The sequence below is a fragment of the Elaeis guineensis genome, chromosome 1, assembly GCF_000442705.2.
Source record: "Elaeis guineensis isolate ETL-2024a chromosome 1, EG11, whole genome shotgun sequence".
Taxonomy (NCBI): domain Eukaryota; kingdom Viridiplantae; phylum Streptophyta; class Magnoliopsida; order Arecales; family Arecaceae; genus Elaeis; species Elaeis guineensis.
This window is the reverse complement of record NC_025993.2, coordinates 155,122,799-155,142,509: the sequence shown is the minus strand read 5'-3', so window position 1 is coordinate 155,142,509 and position 19,711 is coordinate 155,122,799. Positions and strand designations below refer to the sequence as shown.

At 35.8% G+C, this 19,711-nt stretch overlaps 1 protein-coding gene across 1 annotated transcript in view; it reads left to right on the top strand.

The window, feature by feature from the left end:
- The window catches only part of LOC105039390 (nuclear-pore anchor-like), an 89,013-nt gene that overhangs the window by 22,105 nt on the left and 47,197 nt on the right, over window positions 1-19,711 (top strand). Inside the window, 15 exon segments of the mRNA XM_073244727.1 lie at window positions 2,108-2,156; window positions 2,628-2,731; window positions 2,802-2,870; window positions 3,142-3,285; window positions 3,373-3,477; window positions 10,361-10,439; window positions 10,700-10,743; window positions 10,843-10,916; window positions 13,952-14,054; window positions 14,341-14,475; window positions 14,558-14,656; window positions 14,979-15,020; window positions 15,111-15,164; window positions 15,864-16,043; window positions 16,128-16,175. Of these exon segments, the coding sequence (XP_073100828.1) occupies window positions 2,108-2,156; window positions 2,628-2,731; window positions 2,802-2,870; window positions 3,142-3,285; window positions 3,373-3,477; window positions 10,361-10,439; window positions 10,700-10,743; window positions 10,843-10,916; window positions 13,952-14,054; window positions 14,341-14,475; window positions 14,558-14,656; window positions 14,979-15,020; window positions 15,111-15,164; window positions 15,864-16,043; window positions 16,128-16,175 (1,329 nt within the window).

Genomic DNA, 19,711 nt, shown 5'->3' with positions numbered 1-19,711 from the left:
TTTATTTTTTGTCTTTGTAACTTACTAAAAAAGTGGAAGCAAGAAATCTTGAGTGGACCTCTTCCTTCCTCTAGCCCTTGACACATTTCGTTTGCATTATGCTCCTCATTCTTTTGTCGCAGCTGCCACCTTCACCCCCTCCTCTTTCCCCTCCACACCTTTCCTCCCTTTGCACCTCTCCAAAATACCAACATCTTCCTCATCCCAAATCCCTGGAACCCCTGTGTTAGCCCAAAAGCTCAATTGCTATTGCTAGTTCACAACCTACTTCGAGGATGAACTTGCTGCCACTTTCACCTGCTTTCATGCTTTCTTTTGCTCTTTATGCCCTTGCCATCCATATCGTAACAAGAAGCTACATCACTAGCACCTGGTTGTCAACCATCTCTTTTAGTCTCTTACCCAGTGTCGTCATGATCTTGTTGATGCTTGACCTCCATTTGGCCTCTAACATTGGTGGACGGAGGCTTATAGTTCTATCACTCGAGGATGGGCATTGGCAATGCCAACTTCTTTGACCTTTTTGCCTTTTGTACTTCATCTGCTTCCTGGTTCCTCTCCTTTCTTCTGCTATTTATGTTGAGAACCAAGTGAAGAACTGCCTCATGAAGCAAGCCCTGTAAAAAACCTAAAGAATGTTTAGGATGTGGGTATCTCAGGAATAGGAATCCTCTTAGAGTATAGTTATAGCATTGGGACCTATTTAAGCTTTTATGTAGTGTCATGATATTCACCTATTGTTTATGGTTATGTTGATGTGCCAGTACTCCCCCCAACTTCAGGGCCTACAATGGGACTATCGTATGTAATGTCCTTGATGTTATATTTGGAAAAGTCACGTCTAATATGATTTTCTTAGCTCGACAGCTTGATATGATTTGTTTGTTTGATAACCGTATAGATGTTGGGCTAACGCTGGGAATTTTGTCTTCATGAAAAGGTGCACAGTGCTTCCTTAACCTTCTGTGAGGTTGTGTGTTACTTTGAGTGAATTTGCATTCATAGATGTGAAGCTAGTGCAGAGGAGATAGGTGATAGAGATTTCTTTTAGTGGTGGTATGCTATCAGGCTAGGTTGGCCTGATGAGTCACTATTGTTTTATATAGAAGTACCGTCCTTTTGAGTCTTTAAGGTTTGTGCAGATTCTTCTTTCTAGTTGGATTATATGGTGCAAAGACCTAGGGTGATGCTAAGGACCTTCAAGCAATCTTTTCAATTGCTTTGAAAAAATTTGATATCTTTGAAACTGAGGCAAAGTTCCTTTAACAACGAACTGTTCTACCTGAAATGGTACTTATTATTTATACACTTAAATATATTAATATCATAAATGCCATGTTAATTTGTTTTTTACCAGCTGTAAGCTTTTGATTCCGATAATGGCGTTATGGATTCATGGCATCTCTCAGTCCTGTTTCTTCATGTTGATCTTGTTAGGTGTTTAATTTTTCCTGGTGTCACATGTCTCAGGAATCTTTTGCTCATTTTATGGACAGTTCCCATTTTACATTGAAAAAGCATAAGAGTTGGTACTGTAGGCATATAATAATTTAATTTCTGTTGTTTTTGTTGTATGGTATTTTGAAACTTGGGCTAGGAGGCAATACCATAATTAAAGTTAGGTGTCTTTGAAGTATTTTTTGTTAAATATTATTGGAAATAATAGAATAGCCCCTTATATTTTTTACTTGTTGGTAGTTTTTTTTTGGTGCAGTAGATATAAGTACCTAATAATTTAATTGTCACAATTATAGATGCTACTAGTTCTTTTTGGTATGGTGCCTTGATCGAATACAAATAGATAAATGCAGAGGCGATATGGGTATAATGGTCGTGGTGATATCTATACCTTCATCTTTCACTATTGTGTTCCATAAAAATTTAGCTTAACAAATGTTGTATGTCAAGGTAACACTAGTTAGGTTCCAAGACATTTGCTTAGATAATATATGTCATATCTATATGATGAAGGCCTTTTGTATTTGTTGGTATTTTGTACCACCAATTTCTTTACATGACGAATTTCTCATGATATTTAAGAAAGACAATGCTAAGTTTTCTTATTTGTTCAGCTGTCATGCTAATTTTTTCTACTTTAATGTTGCAGGTACTGCATGAAATAGAACAGAAGGCTGAGATAATTTCAGATGAACGAGGTGCCTACTTGCTGAACCACTTCATTTTTGTGCATGAAATATATTTATGGCTTTAGTATACTTGATAATCACTATTGTCAAGTATCCAGTTCATTGCTGTTATTGCAATATTAGTGTTATTAAAGTCCAAAAGGTGGTTCCATGAACATTAAAGTTTGTTTAAGATTGTCCTATGGGCACTCTAGAGCCATTATAAAGTTATAAAACTCTTTTTTTTTATAACAAATTTGTAGGCCGTTTTGAACTAAGGCTAAAATTAGTTAATTCACATCTTTATTTTTACACAACCATATTTCAAACAACTTGTTATATCCAAATTGTAAAGCTTTAAGAGAATGTTTATTAAACTATATGTAAAGGTTTTCTCTCAAGATTTTATTTTATATTTTGGCTTGTTATTGTATATTGTGTAGCATGCACTGTGTGAGCCTTTTTCTTGTTTAGTGAAAAGCATTATGTCTGGTGTTGCAGCTGAACATGAGAGAATGGTGGAAGCATACTCTTCGATGAATCAAAAATTTCAGCAGGCGCTATTGGAGCATGATAATTTTGAGAGTAGTATTAAGAACTTAAAGGTATATGGCCTTTGCATCAATGCTGTTATAAGTTTAGTCTTATGATTTATATTGACAGTCTTCTTTTCAGTCTGAGTTGAAGAGGCGTGAACGTGATCATACTATTGCACAAAGGGAAATAAGTGATCTTCAGAAGCAGGCAAGTGTTCGTTTAATTTACATGTCCATTTATAACATATGAACATATGTGGGTGCTTGGTTATTCTTATGTAATTGTTTAGTCGGCTTGCTTATACATGCTCTATTATGTAAGATCAACTACTTCTTGAACAACTGATAGGTTAAAATTCTACTCTGATTGGATTCTGTTTGTTTAAATTCCTTGTTCTATTGTCATGTTGTGTTTATATCTTCAGTTTTTCTCGTCACATTACAAAGTCCTTATTTCTGTCCTTGTCTGTCTGTTACAGGTAACAGTTCTTTTGAAGGAATGCCAAGATATTCAATATCGCTATGGTGCTGCCCCTCAGGTTCATGCTGATAAATTTCTTACTCCAAGTTCGGTTGATACTGATGATGGCATGGCTGCGAGGAACGAGATCTCTCAACCTCTTGTAAGTGACTTTAGCTTGTAAACCGTAGTCTTTGGGTATCTTGTCCCTTTACAATATTACTGTGCATTTTACCACTGCAATGAACAGATGACGTTTAAGGACATACATGGATTAGTGGAGCAGAATATCCAGCTTCGAGGCATTGTGCATGGTCTTACATGTGAAGACGAAAAAAGAGATGCTGAACTAAGGGTAAATATCGAAACTATTGCATGACAATCATCAACTTTATTTCTAGTTCCATTATATAGTCCTAGATAACAGCAAGTTCATTTCCTTTAATGTGCAAGCTTAATATGGACTTGCGTTTGTGAGGTTGAACTGCATTGTTTCATTTTCATTGACTCTACAATTTAGATAGGGTATTCCCATGATTAAAAAAACTATTTCATCCGAGCTTTTTAGGAGAGTTTCCAGATTGAGCTTCAAAGATTTACTAATTAGGCAACTGCTAAGGTTGAAGTGGTGCTGAAAAATTCCGAGGAACAAAAGCGCATGATTGAATCTCTTCATAGCTCTATAAGTTTTTTTGTGGCACATAGTTCATTTTGGTGTTTGAAAGAAAATTGGGCCTGCTAGGCCTTGATGCATGTGTTAGTCCCTTCCAACCACATGCCCTGTTGGTCTGACATCTGTCACATCAATTAATTTATTAGTAGGGGCATGTTTGGATAATCCTATTGGATCCTTAGGATTCGAAACAAGATTTCTAGAATTGTAGAATATAAGACTTGGCCCAACCCATGTTAACTAGACCTTTCTTAGCCCATTCCTATACGGAGGGAAAACTGACCTTAGTAGGCCCCCCTTTTTTATTTTCCTTCTCATGGTTTCAGGCTGGCCCACTCCAAAGTTACTCTAGGGAATTTTATGAATATAGGCCTAGCCCCTTCCGTAATCCTATGATCTTGCTGGTTGTAAAGGTCTAATCCACAAATCTTGGAGGATTTTCAGTCCAATCCTGTAGGAAAACCCAAATAGGTCCTAAGTGGGAATGCGTAATGTAATACTCCAGCCAATGGACCCAAAATTGACATGGGCCTGGTCTATTGGATTGGCCCAACCACCATCAGTGGGCTCAAAAAGGTCCTGCACGAATTTTAAAGCTGAAAGAAAATTGATGGAGAAGAAGAAGACCCATTTTGCTTGAAGATTTTGACATCGAGAAGGATTTTTGGTGCTCCCTCTTATCCTATTTATAGGATGCCCAACTTCTTCCTTTGATTCCATATTGGAAGTGCCAAGTTTCGATGGGAGTTCATCGGGATTGCTAAGTTTTTCACTCGATGGTTTCACCAGAATCGTGGCCCAAGCACTGTCAGAAAAACATGGTAAGGCCAGAGATCTTTGATTGATCCTCCTCTCCCTCGTCCTCAACCCTTGTAGCCTTGATTTTAGTCGGTTATTGTCGGATTTTTGGATGGGAATGAAAGCCCGTGTTCTCACTATTTTTCTATAGGATTTTTTTGATTTTTGCGGCAACAGTAGTCGCCACTGGCCGCCAGTCTAGGGATTCCTGGTTGCACCATTGCGGCCTTGAGCTCCCCTATTTCGGGAATAGAAGGGATGGAAATCCCTTGTTCGCCCCAAATCATAAAGAAGGAAAAAAAGGAAAATGAAAAAGAAAGGAAAAGAAAGAAAGAGAAGAAAGCTCTCACTCCTCTTTCTACTCTCACTCCTTTTTCTTCTTTCTCTTTCTCTCTCTAGTTTCTCTCTCCACCTCCTTTACTCTCTCTCTATAATTTTCTCTCTCTATATTGTTTCTCTCTTAGGATTTTCTAGATCTTCGAGAAGATTGTCTCAATGAGTTTGAATGATCCGAGTTTCTAGGCTAGATACTATTAGAATTGATCGTCCCTAATTTCTATTGAATATTTGTACTCTAGTTCAATCTTGATTTAATTTAATCACCTTGATCGGATCGATCGGGATGTCGGGCAGTGTGCTTGATCAGCCTTATTCCATCTTATTAATTTCTCTCCTTTGATAGTCTCTCTTTACTTGATTTATGAATCCTGTGAAGGGGCCTAGCCTTGTTGCTTTGAATCCGAGCTATCCCAATAGACAGATTTTGATCCATCATGTTGGTCGAACAGCATATCCGCATCATCCGAGTCTTTTTTGAGCATCGCAAGATCTAGTTTTTATTGGTTTTTTTCAAATTCTTATATTTTAAGTGATCCTAATTAAATGAAGTTATTTGATCGAATTGATCGCTAATTGCCAAATGGCATATTGACCTTCACTTTGATTTTTGTAGGATACAACTGATTTGATCATCCTTGACCTCTATTGAACCACCTATCTCCTAGCCAGATCTTGATCAAATGAAGTTATGATGACTGGATTGACCCAGACTATTTAATGCGACTATCTGTCGATCCTATCTTATTGTAATTATTTATACCCTTCTTAATTATTGGACTTGATTCTATATAGAATAGAGGTGTGATTGTCTCAACAAGAAAGTGTTCGGCGGTGGATTTTGCAAGACGATTTATTAATTGAAGACCTGGAAAGAAATTTATGAAATTATCTAAGTATTGGTGAGGTAAGTAATGTTTCATTTTTTTTAGGTTTGTTGATAAATTATAAAATATTTTGTAACATGATTTATGGAATTGATGCATGAATTTGATTAACGATATTTTGATATTGAATAAATATTTTATTTTGAAACATTATGATGATGTATGATTGAAAGTATTGATCTTGCTATGAATTGCAGTCGATTGACTTCGATATCACATGATTATATGTAGTTTATCGAATTGAAATATACAATGTGATTTATGAAAAAGAATCTTGATTTGAGGTGACTGGAACTCTTAGCCTGACTATATTAAGACCCTGCTAATGGGGGCTAACGCATTGGAATTTGATTTGATTTGACTTGATTGCCCTGAAGGATTCATGTTGCAAGCAAATATCTGGTCCCATAGGACCATGGTTTGTTGTACCATCCCATATCGTCTGATGTGGAACGTACTGTACCATATTGATATGTCGTACAGCTTATACCAACACTACTGTATTGTATTGAATTACATACTGAATTTTACTGGTATGGGGTCCGGTATTGAGACTGCGAACCTTGCATAGGACTTTGTTGCAAGATAATATGTTGCGGCCCGCAAGCAAATACGTCGTCTTGAAAGATTTTGCTGCAAGATATGCAGTAAACTACAAGCAAATACATGGTTATGAAGATCTTTGCCATAGATGATATGTGGCACACCACAAGCAAATACACAATCTAGGATGATTTTGTTGCAAAATGATACGTAGTGTATTATAAGCAGATACGTGGTTCTGAGTGATTTTGTTGTCAAATGATACACATCATACTGTAAGATGATACATGGTGTTATGATCTTACCATAGGAAAAATATGGTCATAGGCTCATAGCTCATGGTTGATGGGATGAACTTGATCGTTTTGAAAGGATTGGATTCGTGAAGGAAATTTGATTTTTCTTGAAAAAGATTAAATTTGGCATGAATGATGTTTTGATAATGCTACATACTAAAAATTGATTTTGAATTGAAGAATTCTATATGCCTATTTATTATAAATGATTATTTATTCTATTGTCTGATTTAATCTAGTTGAAGTGTTCATTGCTTACTGGGTTGTTTAGCTTATTATCTATATTTTACTGTTTTACAGATCTTGAAAACTAAGATGATGCAAGAATATATATGGGAGAGTGATTAGAAGTAGAACTCTGATACCTTTATTTTAGATTAAAAATTTTATTGAATTTGATGTAAGATCTTTTGAATATCGTTGAATTTATTGACGTTGGGTTTCGGTAGGTGAAGTGCATGCAGAAATTTTAAAATATTTTCGAAAACGGCAATGGAAGTATAGATTAAAACAACTTTTAATCTAGCATGCAAAGATCTAATCTAATCACATATAGATCTAGTTCATATGATGAATAACAAGATGAGAGCATACATCTGATTTCAAAAGGAATAAAATTAAAATAAATCGATGATTGGATCACCTACTTGAAGCGCTAGACTCCTTTTTCCGATTGGATTTGATGATGTCTATAGGTTCTGTCGAAGCTGCATACGTGTCCGGCCTCTATAGGTATCAACACAGGGTTGAAGCAGATTGAAGTGCCCGAGACCATCGAGATGCTAGCTCTTTGGCAGATCTCGCTCCTTCAGGTTCAGATCTGATCTCCTTCTTCGACTATTGCAGAAGAAGACTCGCGGATCAACACGCGAACACTTTTCGTGCTGAATCAGAGGATCCGAAAGATGACATGAGAACTCCTTTCTCTCTTTCTTCCTTTTTCTCTCTCGCTGATCTCTCTCTTTCCCTCTCTAGAGTGGCCGACCAAAAGGAGATGGGGCGTGTGGATCAGGGTGGAAATAAGAGGAAGTGGGGTGGCAACACAAGATGGATGGGTGATCTCCAATAATTCTCCCCGCCCATGACCCATGTCCTTTTATAATTGGTGGCCAAGTGGTTAGGATAGAGTTTGGATGATCTTGGACTCTTATCTGATAAGAGTTTAAGTTCAAAACAAACCTAATCCTATCTCGATCACAGAGAACATAGAGCTAATCAACAATGGATTAAGCTCATCAACAAGGGGGTGCCAATTTGAAGTTGCGCCCCCTCTCTTCCTCACCTTCATGTCGCACATGGGGTAGACGCCATACTGAATTGGCGCCCCCATTATGGCATAGAGGAAGGGAGAGAGTTCTAGTCCATTGGGGCTCTGTGGTTTTGGGTTCAATCTCGATCTAATTTGAATTCAATTCGAAACTGATTCGAGCCTAACCTGATCCAGACTAAATCCTAATCTAATTAGGATTCAATCTTGAAATCAAAAGCCCAATTAGACTCAAGTAGGTCAAGCCCAAACTAATTAAATCAGATTTAATTAATTAGAACTTGATTCCCAACTTGATCTCATCAAATTGGCTTGCAACATTTGCAAATAGGTCCTCCTAGCTAACAATTAGCTAATCCAGTACTTATAACTTTTACAAGTTTTGATCCAAATTATAAATCAAATTAATAATTTCCTCATTATCCAACCATTTGATCTGATCAAACCCTTTTTGTGTGTGATCCTATAGGTTCTGTTCTGTCTGATAGTGAGATATACCATGATTTTCATCATAGTATTATCGAAACTCTTTTCAATGAGTCAGAATACTTCCAACTCTAACCCATCGAGGATCATCGATCCAGAACGATCCTAGTGAGCTCTCACCATCCATTAGTGACATCTAGCAGCATGTGGTGGCAATCTAGCAAGATAGAATTAATAGAACCTTTAGGTGTAGTTATCGTATGATTCAGTTCCTTTATCATGAGTTCCGACAGGATGGAGGTTATGGAATCTCGTTAAATCTCATCATCCGTCATATGAAAGATTCGATTAACTCAAATCCAAATCATGATGCTCATGGAAATTCCTTTTCATTTATCACCTTACTGTAGCCACAGACTTAAGGACTTAGCTTCTCAAACCTCATAGGACTACTCATTTACTAAGGTCGATAGATTCCATTTAAGTGCGCACCCTACTCCTGCAATGAACCTACTGCAGCTAACGTCCACTACAAGGATCCATATGGCTAGGGACTATATTTATGTGTCGGCTCAAACTATAGCAATCTCACTGTGAGCAGTCGAGGCACCGCAGGTTAAGGAACCACTCACACCATTATAGCATCAAGAAGATCACTGACGAGTAAGTAGATATTCATGTGATCTCTTGTTTGGTCACGCTTAGTACCGATGCACTCTAATAACCACCCACACTCTCACTCAGTGTCCCCACACTATAAACTAGAAACTCATCTTTTCCGAAGGAAATGGTCTATGCACTGATCTAATTGGATCATTCACCGTCCCCATGATGATCCATCGATCGGGAGCAATTTAGGAATTAATTATACATGTTTTTAATTCTCAATACTTGAGAATACATATCTTTAAGTCATTAATTTCTAAGACGATTCTTGGACACATTAGACAAGAATGAAAAGAAAAATGCTCTTTATAAAAAATGTTTAAGTACAAAAGTATGTCCTAGAACTATTACAATGTGTCAGTCATATTGGCTTTTCAGGACATATATCTAACAATTGAGACGTTAAAGTTGGAATTTGGATTGTTAAATTTAGACTTGATTTATTGACTAATTACTCCGATGTTGCCTTATAATAGTATTATAAGATGCCTTTCATGCTTGTGGAGAGAGTTTCCTATGAGTGTATAGCGGGATCCACAATCCCTGGCTCGTGGTGTTGTGTTGGGGGCATGATAGGTAACCATCTGGAATGCGATTCTCAATTGATGAAACTCTTGTCTATTCACGAGGGCAGAACTCCTGTCTCTTATCCTTCTCACCTTCTTCTTCTCTTTCCATTCCGACCTTCATTCTGCTTCCACCTTCCTCTACTTTTCTGCATCTTCATGTCTTCTTGGACCTTCATCTCCATTTCATCATTATAACTATATGTAAGAACAATGATTGTCGAGGTGTGCCGAGAACATGTTAAGCGTGTAGTTGTGGATGATGCTTTGGAGGTTCATTGAGCTGGCACAGTCAAGGATGATTCCTGTTTGAAGGGTGTCGAGCTATTGCTAGGCTTATGTCAAATCTTGGTTCGATGGTCTTTGTCGAATGTATGAAATAGTATAACTGGCTAGAACAGCCATTCAACTAGATCCATGCTCTTCACCATATCCATGGCTATGGTAGAGATCAGTTCGGACTTCGGACTTTAGCTCTTTGAAGTTTGAAGAGCTGGTAGCATTTTGTGGAAAGGAGAATAGATGGTGACTGGGGAGAGCAGAGGGTCTGGGATATTGGAATAGAGCAGGATAATCTGACTGCTTGAAGCCCATCCTACTTGTTATAGCTTTTTAACTTAATCTATTGCTGGTCTATTGTGCCAAGTGTCGGACCTACAATGCGTAGATGGAAGTGACATACGTGTGCATGTAGTTCTAGCATTCTCCAACAATTATTTTTCCTATTGGCTAAATACGTTTATACATTTTCAGAATATCCTGACTGTATCTTTTGATCAGGTTGGAATGCATAAGAGGTTGTGTGAAGAAGAACGTACGCTTCATGCTTCTAGCCATATTTACACTGAATCTATGCCTGGTGAGTATATCATGTGGACCTTTCTCTTTTTTCCCCTTCTCAATTGCATTACTCATATATTACAACTGTCTCTTTAATATTTATGAATGTTAATTTCTTGTATTTTATCATCATTATTGTGTAAAATTACATTGTAGGTATTATAACTATGGTTTTGTTTGTAAAATATGACCATCTGTAGCTCTCATTCAGACTATAATATGATAGTGGAACATGAATTTCTTTTAATTTAGCTTATAGTTAAAAATGACATTTTGCAGAAGATGGCAGGAAGGATCTTATGCTTCTTTTTGAAGATTCTCAGGTAATATTTTGAAAGATATTTGTTGAACCTGGTCATGCTTGTCAAGATTAAATTTTTATCATGTTCTTCTCAATGTTACATTACTTTTTTTATTAACAGGAAGTTTCAAAGAAAGGATCCAAGAAAGTTGCTGAATGTGCTAGAAATCTTGAAGAGGATTTGGCTAAATTAAGGTGGCCTCTAATCATTGGATTTTGGTTTTTGTGTATTATTTGCTTAGTTGAGTCTACAAGTTTTTCAATCACAAAATGCGTAATGTTATTCTACATTCCTAGTCCTTGTGTGGTAAAGTTTTGACAGAAAGCCTGAAGCAGAAATCAAAACTGACCTGTTTTGAATTGACTAGGACAGATCCAAAACCTGGGTCAAGTTTGGAATTTTGATGCGGCGGGAAAAGGGAGAACGGGTGATTTGATTGCTGAGGTTATGCTTCAAAGTTCAACATGTAAATAGAATAAAACTGGACTGAAGAATCCTTTATTTGGTGAAAGAAATTCTTTCGAAAAGAATTTATTAATATCTCAAAGGCCGCTTTTACATTGTAGTATGCGCATATTTGTAGGACATGATGCCTTAACCCTAATGGAAACCTAGCTAAAATTTGATACTTATCCTTAATGGAAAATTTATTAGAAAATCTGCCAAAAACCTCTGGCTTCTTCAAATATTTGATCCTAGAATTATTAAAATATTTGCTTTCTGCGGTCTTTGACCGTGAATCTGCTGGCTCCTTTGATGCTTTACATGATCTAGTTGGTCATAGTACCTATTGGTTGCACCCTGTGCTGCATCAGGTCGTCTTCTAAGACTTGCTTATTTGGCCATATTTGTTGTATTTATGATCAGCTCATTTCCAGAGATTAGAATTGAAATTTTCAAAATTGTTTGAATTTCTGAGGCATTGCAGATTTGTGTATCATGTTTGAAAGAATCTTAAAAAATCTTAAAAATTTAGACCTGTCAATCCTAGATTAAGACTAGTAATAAATGAAACTTAAAATTTTATTGTAGACACTAGAGGTGGCGGTGGTTTATCAAAATTGTAAGAATTAATATATTTCCAAATTTCTTGATGGGGGAATAGTTCTAAATATGTTGATGGGGAATTTTTTTTGTTTCACAGCCATGTTTATATGAGTAGCACATGCAAATTCATATTGTCCCATTACTTTGTCAATATTCAACACAATTTGATTTTTAAAAATATTAAAAATGGATATAATATATTATTTTCATGGATTATTACTTTATTTTATGTCTTATATTTTAGTATAAGTAAGGTAATAAATAAGTATTTGTATGAAAACAAATATGTCAGAAATAAATGTGAATGTAATTGTAAGTACTAAAAACCTTCGTAATTTATTATATTTGATTCATTGTTACTTTCTTATATGTCTTATATATTAGTGTTGGTAATATAACAAATAGGTATTAGTTTGTAGCAGATATATTAAATAACCAACACATTTAATTTTTATAAAATTATATCAGAATGACTTCTTATTTTATATAAAATGTAATTTGATTAACACTGTAATATACTTTGATTTAATTTAGTGTGATAGAATATTAAAACAATAATTGATAATTTGATATAATAGAATTTCGAAGAAATTAATATTTTATATGATATTAAGTGTCTGATGATTACACCAAATTATTCAGCAAATTTGGTGGATCGACGCAAGTTGATTTTCTACTGTGGTGGATTGATGAATCATAAGCTAGCTCGATAGTTGCTTCAGCAGCTGCAATGCCAATGCATTCATGAAATGCCCCTTTTAGTTGCTGGCTTAAGGATAAAAATTTAGTATTGACGAAGCAAAATGATTTTGTCTATCAAGGAAACTAAGGGCCTGTTCTTTTGCAGGTAAAAGATTTGCCTGAGAATCCATACTTTCCTAGATAAATATTTTCCAGTCAATATTTAGATAGGAAAATAATTTATCTATGTTCCTTTACATATAGGAAAGTGGCTTCGGAATTTATTACCCATATTTTTTTACATTACTACTTTCTTGGATAAGTTGGTAAAATTTGTCCATATTTCTTATGATATTCCTTATGCTTTTTAGATATGACTAAGTTATTAAGCATTGAGTGATGGTGACATTGGAAATGAGGATGGGCATTTTAGGTACAGCATTAAATGCCTACTTTACTGACTGATGGGAAAACGATTTAGCCACTCCCTGGATGGGTAAAACTTTCTTCCATTTTATGGATAAATGTTGCTCATGGTAAAGTAACTTATTCATCTTGAAAAGTATGAGAATATGGATAAGTTGATCAATAGAAAAATTAACCAACTTTCCCATGGTATTTACCCACAAAAGAATGACCCCTAAAAGAACTATCTGTTCTGCTTAGACTTAAGCTGCATATTGTCTAGAAACACTTCTACCAATGGTCAAAGATATTATGTTTATATGTTCAACTGTTTACTATTTTCTATTCACCAATTTATATGAATTGGCTCAGACGTAATGTAGATGTACATTTTTTAAGCGGCTGCTTGCTGTTTAGTCAATTGTTTAGATATCTATATTTGTTTAAAAGCTAACAAGTCAAAGAGCACATTGCTTTGCTATTTTGACTATAATTATTTTATTTAATACCTCATAAGTTGAAATCATTATTTAGTTTTTGGCTATTTCCTTCTTTCATTGGAAAGCTCAATTGTTATGAAATTTATGCTATCTTCATAATAATTCTTTTTGGTTTTTAGTACAAGTCAGTGCTATGTAACTGTCTTTTGTATTGTGATAATTGATTGCATTGCATAAGTATTTATATGGCTGGCATGATTTGATCAACAAAAAATTTGTTAAGCATGACTTGAAAAACTTAAAAATCCCTTTTGAAGAAAAAAGTAATTAAAAATGGTTTTAGTGGTTGCCTTGTTGACCAAATGCGGTTCATGGTAGTGGCTCAGTGCGGTAGGCTCCTGCACTTAGAACCTTTCTACCATGGGATTTGTTTTGCTGGAAATATGCTGATTGATGCCTAGACGAAGAGAGGCACAGTCTTTGGCTGTGGAAGAAGAACATGTTTATTCTTTCTGTTCCAGCCATTTTTATGCGCTGTTGAATCAGTAAATGCTAATTTGTGTACTTCAATTCTCCATGTTGGTCTTTGTATTGGGCTTTTCTATTTTATGCCTGGTTTTAAATCATGTATTGCTTTAATTGCAATTTCCAATTAGGGAGGAACTTGCATCTGCACGTTCAGAGCGTGATAAGATGGCCCTGGAATCCAGTTTTGCTGGAGAAAGACTTGATGGCTTCATGAAAGAATTTGAACACCAGGTAGCTTTAAAAATTTTGAGATGAATTGCTTTAAAATTTAAAATCGGGGAGGAGCTTACATTGTTGGTTGTCCTATGGCATTTTTTTCGACTTTTCTCATTTTCATCTCATTTGCTTTTATTTTTGCACCATACTTGCAACGTAGGCTTTTCATTTTTCTGAAAGGCAGATATTTAATATTCATTGGTAACTAAGAGTAATTCCATTTCAAAAAATGCATTCTATTCATTCAAACTTGTTTTCACTTTTATGTCGGTTTGTGTATTATCTATATAATTTATTGCAGAGGGAGGAGGCAAATACAGTTTCAGCTAGAAATATGGAGTTGACACACTTGCTAGTTGATTATGAAAAGCGTATCCGAGAAAGTTCTGATTCTTCACAAGCCTGTGAAGAGAATTTGCGAAAGCTTTCTGTGGAGGTAGGGGTGTTTTCATTTTTCTATGTCAAAAAGCATGTGGCAATGAGGGTCATCATCATGCCATATATATCCATATCAACAGGTCTCTATTTTGAAGAATGAAAAAGAAATCCTACTAAATTCGGAGAAAAGAGCTTTGGATGAAGTTCATAGTTTGTCTGAGAGAGTGCATCGTCTTCAGGTGGTAGCAACATCATTTGATTGCTATCCCCATAACTATGTTTTGGTTTGGTCTCATAAAATTTCTTGCGATGCTTGTTTCTTTTGCATGCTTTCATGTGGTTCTCGTAGTCTGCATGATTATTTGTTGCACTTTTCTTGGTGGGTATTTATAGTTGTGCATTTTAATGCATTATAGCTTATGTATCTCTATGTAATTGTGCAAGTTTGTGGCTTGCGTGTGTTTTTGTACTTGGTTGTCAAGTCTGCCTTTTGGTCCAGTTGACTTCATGCAAGATTGTGATGGTGTTTTGCTTCTTTTTGACTACTACTTGTTGTTGTAGTCAAGCCTGGACACAATGCAAAGCACTGAGGTGGTGCGAGAGGTATATTTCTCATTATACATTTTCTTCTAGAACCTTTGACTTTGTGTATCAAAGGCCTGTATTTACCATGTGTCTGCATGGATAATGCAGAATGCAAGAGCTATGGAGAGGAGAAAACAGGAAGAGCATTTCAAACAAGTTGAAGTAAGGAGACCATTTTTGCATTCATGCTGCTGTTTCACCCCAAAATATCGATTCCATCCCTCTTGTTTAACATGTTGCTGTTTCACCCCTCTTCTTTCTTCTGTTTTTTGTATAGTTCCTTGAATCCATTTCCCTTGTTGACAGTTTCATACTTTCATTTTTTAGAATATTTAATTTAATGAGAATAGCAATTGCATGTGAGCATACAAATGGAGCATTATTTTAAAACTAACTAGCTTTCATGTTCTCAGACAGTTTGAGGACAGGTATTCTTTTTTCAACCTTGAGTGTCTTTTGTTCTGATTGTTGTTAAGCATCCCATCTTTTCTCCTAACTGAGTTTTAAAGTACCGGTAGCCATACCCGACCTGTACCTTACTGCTACTGTATGGCATGATAAAGAGACACTAATGCCTGCTGGTGCTGGTACAAGCAGAATTGAGATGTTGTACCATGCGAATGTATGATATGATACCGAGGGGCGCACCAATGCCATTACCTTGGTGCCCTTTGGTATGGCTTGAAATTATTATTACTTAGTATGTTTACACTTTTCTTCATCATTACTTGTGATCTTTTCTGAGGTTTGATCATGTGATGTCATTGTTGTATTTTTGCTTAGAAGTCTTTTTCGTGAAAAAAATTATATTGCATATATTGTTGTCCTTACATGTGCTATTTTTAAACCTCTTTTGTTCAGAGAGATTGCGCAGAAGCTAAGAAGGAACTTCAGGAAGAGCGATATAACGTTCGGATCCTAATGCTTGATAAGGAAATGTCAAAGGAGAATTCCATGAAACAGGTGGAAGAAATGAGAAAAGACTTAGCTGACGCTTGGCGAGCTGTTGTGTCAGCTGAATCAAGGGCGGCTGTGGCAGAGGTTTTTCTTGTGATTCTGAAATCACAAAAACACTTTAACGAATTCTTATGTCTTTTTGTAACTGATTTTGATGTTGGTGTTTAGGCCCGGTGCTCTGATCTGGAAGCCAAAATTCGCTGTACAGAGAAAAAGGTGACTGCTCTGCCATATGTTTTCTTTCATTGCTTTGATTTTGTTTACCCCCCTTTTTTTGATTTACATGTTGCTGACTATGCTTCAGCTTGATGCATCTGCTATTGTTTATTTATCTTGCACATCTCAGAATATCTTTCTTATAAATTGTCTGTTTTACTATGTATTTTATCATATTATTCAACTGATACCATCATCATTATGTTGCTTGTTCGATGCATGAGCATTGGAAAAATATTCTTGTAGTATGTTTATACATTGTCTTGTTCATTTTTTTGCATTTAGAGGACCATTTCATAGTTTAGTAAGATTAAGCCAAGTTTCTCTGGTAAATCTAGCGAGTTATTAATTAATAAAAAGTTTCATAGAACTCTGTGGAGATAATCTCAAAGAAAAAGTTAACTAGTGCAATCCATGTTGGATCTAAAACATACAGAGAAGAATGTAAGATTCTGTTGTATACAATTTTTAGGCAAAAGCTGTATAAGTGATATGCTGAAAAGAAGGAAAGAAACTAATTAAGGCAGTGTTTAGAGTTTAGACTTTCTACCTCAAATTGTAAATTTTTATTTTTCTTTTTTTTTTTTTGACAGATTGCATATTTAAGATTTGTTGTTTAATTAGCTGTTTTGTTCTAATTTCCGTATTATTTTCTACCAAAAAAAAAGATTTGTTGTTTTGTTGCGACAAATCATGACTTCCAATGAAACCCTGTGGGAGTTGTGAAATTCATGTGACCATCACCAATGCAATTTTATGAAGTGCAAAATTACCTGTTTTTTGATGCCCTGAAAGTTCAGACTCATGATTGGTATCCACTTTGCTTAGAATCTGAATCTGTTTATTAATTAATACATTCAGAATATTGTAGTGTTTTTTTTTTTTTTGGGGGCGGGGGGTGGGGGTGGGGAATGACCTGATAAGAAGTAGTCATCTTAATAGTATTGAAATTTAGATGGTCTCTGTATGAGATATCTCAATCCTTTTAAACTGAATATGTCAAAATATTGACAGAATTTGTTTTGGAAACATAGTCAAGTTATTCACTGGAAAACAAAAATTGTTCATGTTCTATGGTCAATTATGATGTTTATTTGTTGGATCAGTTTTGTCTAAGTGTCCCTCTATGTTGATTTTATCAGTAATTTGGTCAAGTGAACTGATTGAGCAGCAAAATATCTTTTATTATGCCTTCTGGTGCTGTTGGTTGTATATTGTTGGTATTCGAATCCTGAATAGTCGTCAACTTTTTTCATGATAAGTTGATTTGCATCAGTGTTTTTTTTTTTTTTTGAAGGCTGTCAAAATGATCAAAAAGCCATAATACCCTATATTGTGTTCGTGCGTAATCTTCTTATGTCATTAACTGGATTTGGAAGTGGTCACATGGTTAGATTAGACAATTCAAAATAAAACCCTTTCGATGAAATAGAAATATTCAACTGTAAGCTGTTTTTTTTTTTTTTTGACCTGTCAATGGGTTGAACAATGACATGTGCAACAGGAAAATCAGAGGCAAGACAGCTAAAAGCAACCATTGTTACCTGATTTTCTTTAGCCCTTTTGAGTAGTGCTGCATGAAGTGATAATACGGGAAGCATCTTAAAGGCAATCATTGAACCCTTTTTGGTTTACTTTTTTTCCATGTACTTGGCATGGAACCACATACTGCTGCTATTTTATTTATGCAACCATTTTTGATTTCCTTTTTATGCTTCACTTGTGGCTGAAGTAAGCTTCCAAATTCTATGAAATGACTGTCTTCTCTGCACCTTATTCTTTAGGTAGTTTGCCTATGGTGAAGACAGATTTTCTACATTTATTCAATTGTTCAACTACATGAGAGGAAATGCCATTTGTTGTTTTAACTTATGCATCCATTTCTATTTTCTGCTTGTAGGCATATTGCAAACAACATAAATAACATTTTTCTCGTTACATAACTTCATTCTTCATCTTTTTCCCTTTATTGTGGTTGTGAAGTGTTTGCCAACAACACAAGCTTAAGCTCTGTGTACATCTAGTTTCCATGTAACCATGCTAGATAGCTTGCTTTTTCAGGTTATGTTCTGTTGTCTTATTCTGCCATGATTAGTAATTTGAGACAATATTATAAAGGTTTGACATTAAGTTAAGAGATTGCTGTGGATCATTCTCTAAAATCGAGGGTCTAGATTTTCATTTGCATCCAACTATTATCTTGAGGTTTTAATGCTTTTGACTTGGTTGTTGTGGTTGTTTTATTTGATTGCTATTATTATTGTTGCTGTTGTTGTTGTTATTGTTATTATTATTATTATTATTATTATTATTATTATTTCTTCTTTTGCTACTCTTATGAGTGATTAAGCAGTGACAGAAATGAACATTCAATATTTTCTATGGATGAGATATGGATATCTTCCGTCTATTTAGTTTCCCTTGTTCTAATATCCAGTTATCTAGTCATGTCGGCATATTTGAGAATGTGTCATGCATGAACTGTTGCATCAACTATCAACTTGGCATTGATCAATTTTTTGGCACTAAAGTTTGCATTAGCAGGCCAGTCCAGGGTACGGGGCATGCTGCTTGGTGTCCACCTATGTGGACCTGTATTGACATGTGCTGGTTTGGTTACTCGTGTACGACACTAGGACAATGTTGTTGAGTGTTGGCTATAGAATGATCATGGATCATCCATTAATTAAAGGTTGGTTATATTTTACATCTAAAAGTTAGCCATACAAATTACCATATGAATTTCAAACCCTTTACATGTGCTTCTGCAACATTGTCACTCTTGTGGTATAACGACCATTTTTGATTGTTGTAGTTCTTAGTTGGTTTGCTCTTGATGGTCATCCTGTTCATGATAATCAGAGTGGCCTGATGGCCTTTAAACAATGGGGATTGGGGACCCTTGCACACATTGTACTTAAGCTCCTAAGAGGATTGCCTGAGAGTTATGTGATTTATCTTTGAAAGTATGATGATGGAGAGCAAAATGAGATAAGAGATGGAGAAAGTGGAGAGCAGAGGAAGAGGAGCTAAAGAAAATGCGAAGAAATACTTAATGTTGGACACCCGAGTTTGTGCTGCATGTAGGGAAACTAGGTGGATTGTGCAGCTGTGGTGAAGCCACAAGAAAGAGATGGGCTAGACTTAGGATGTTGTATTGTTATTGAAGTGAAAATACTTTCATATCAAGGATTCAGGTCCTAGCGGGATGTTTCGTGGGACACCGGGATGGAGTATCATCCTATGTGTTGGAATAGGACCATCCCGCCAGCATTCCGATCGAAACGTCTTGAGACATCCGCTGTCCCAAGTTTCGGGACGGAGCGGGACGGCGGCGCATCCCATTCTATAGGAAAATCGGGATAGCCCCATCCCATGGGATTTAAAACCTTTTTTCATATAGCAACCTTTTTTTTTTTTAAAAAAAAAAGAGAATGAAAATTTCTTGTCAAAATTAAAATGCTGTATGTTGAAGGGTGATTGCAGTTTGATGGCTTGCAAACTGGCAGCTAGTGTTATAATTATAGAACCGTGCA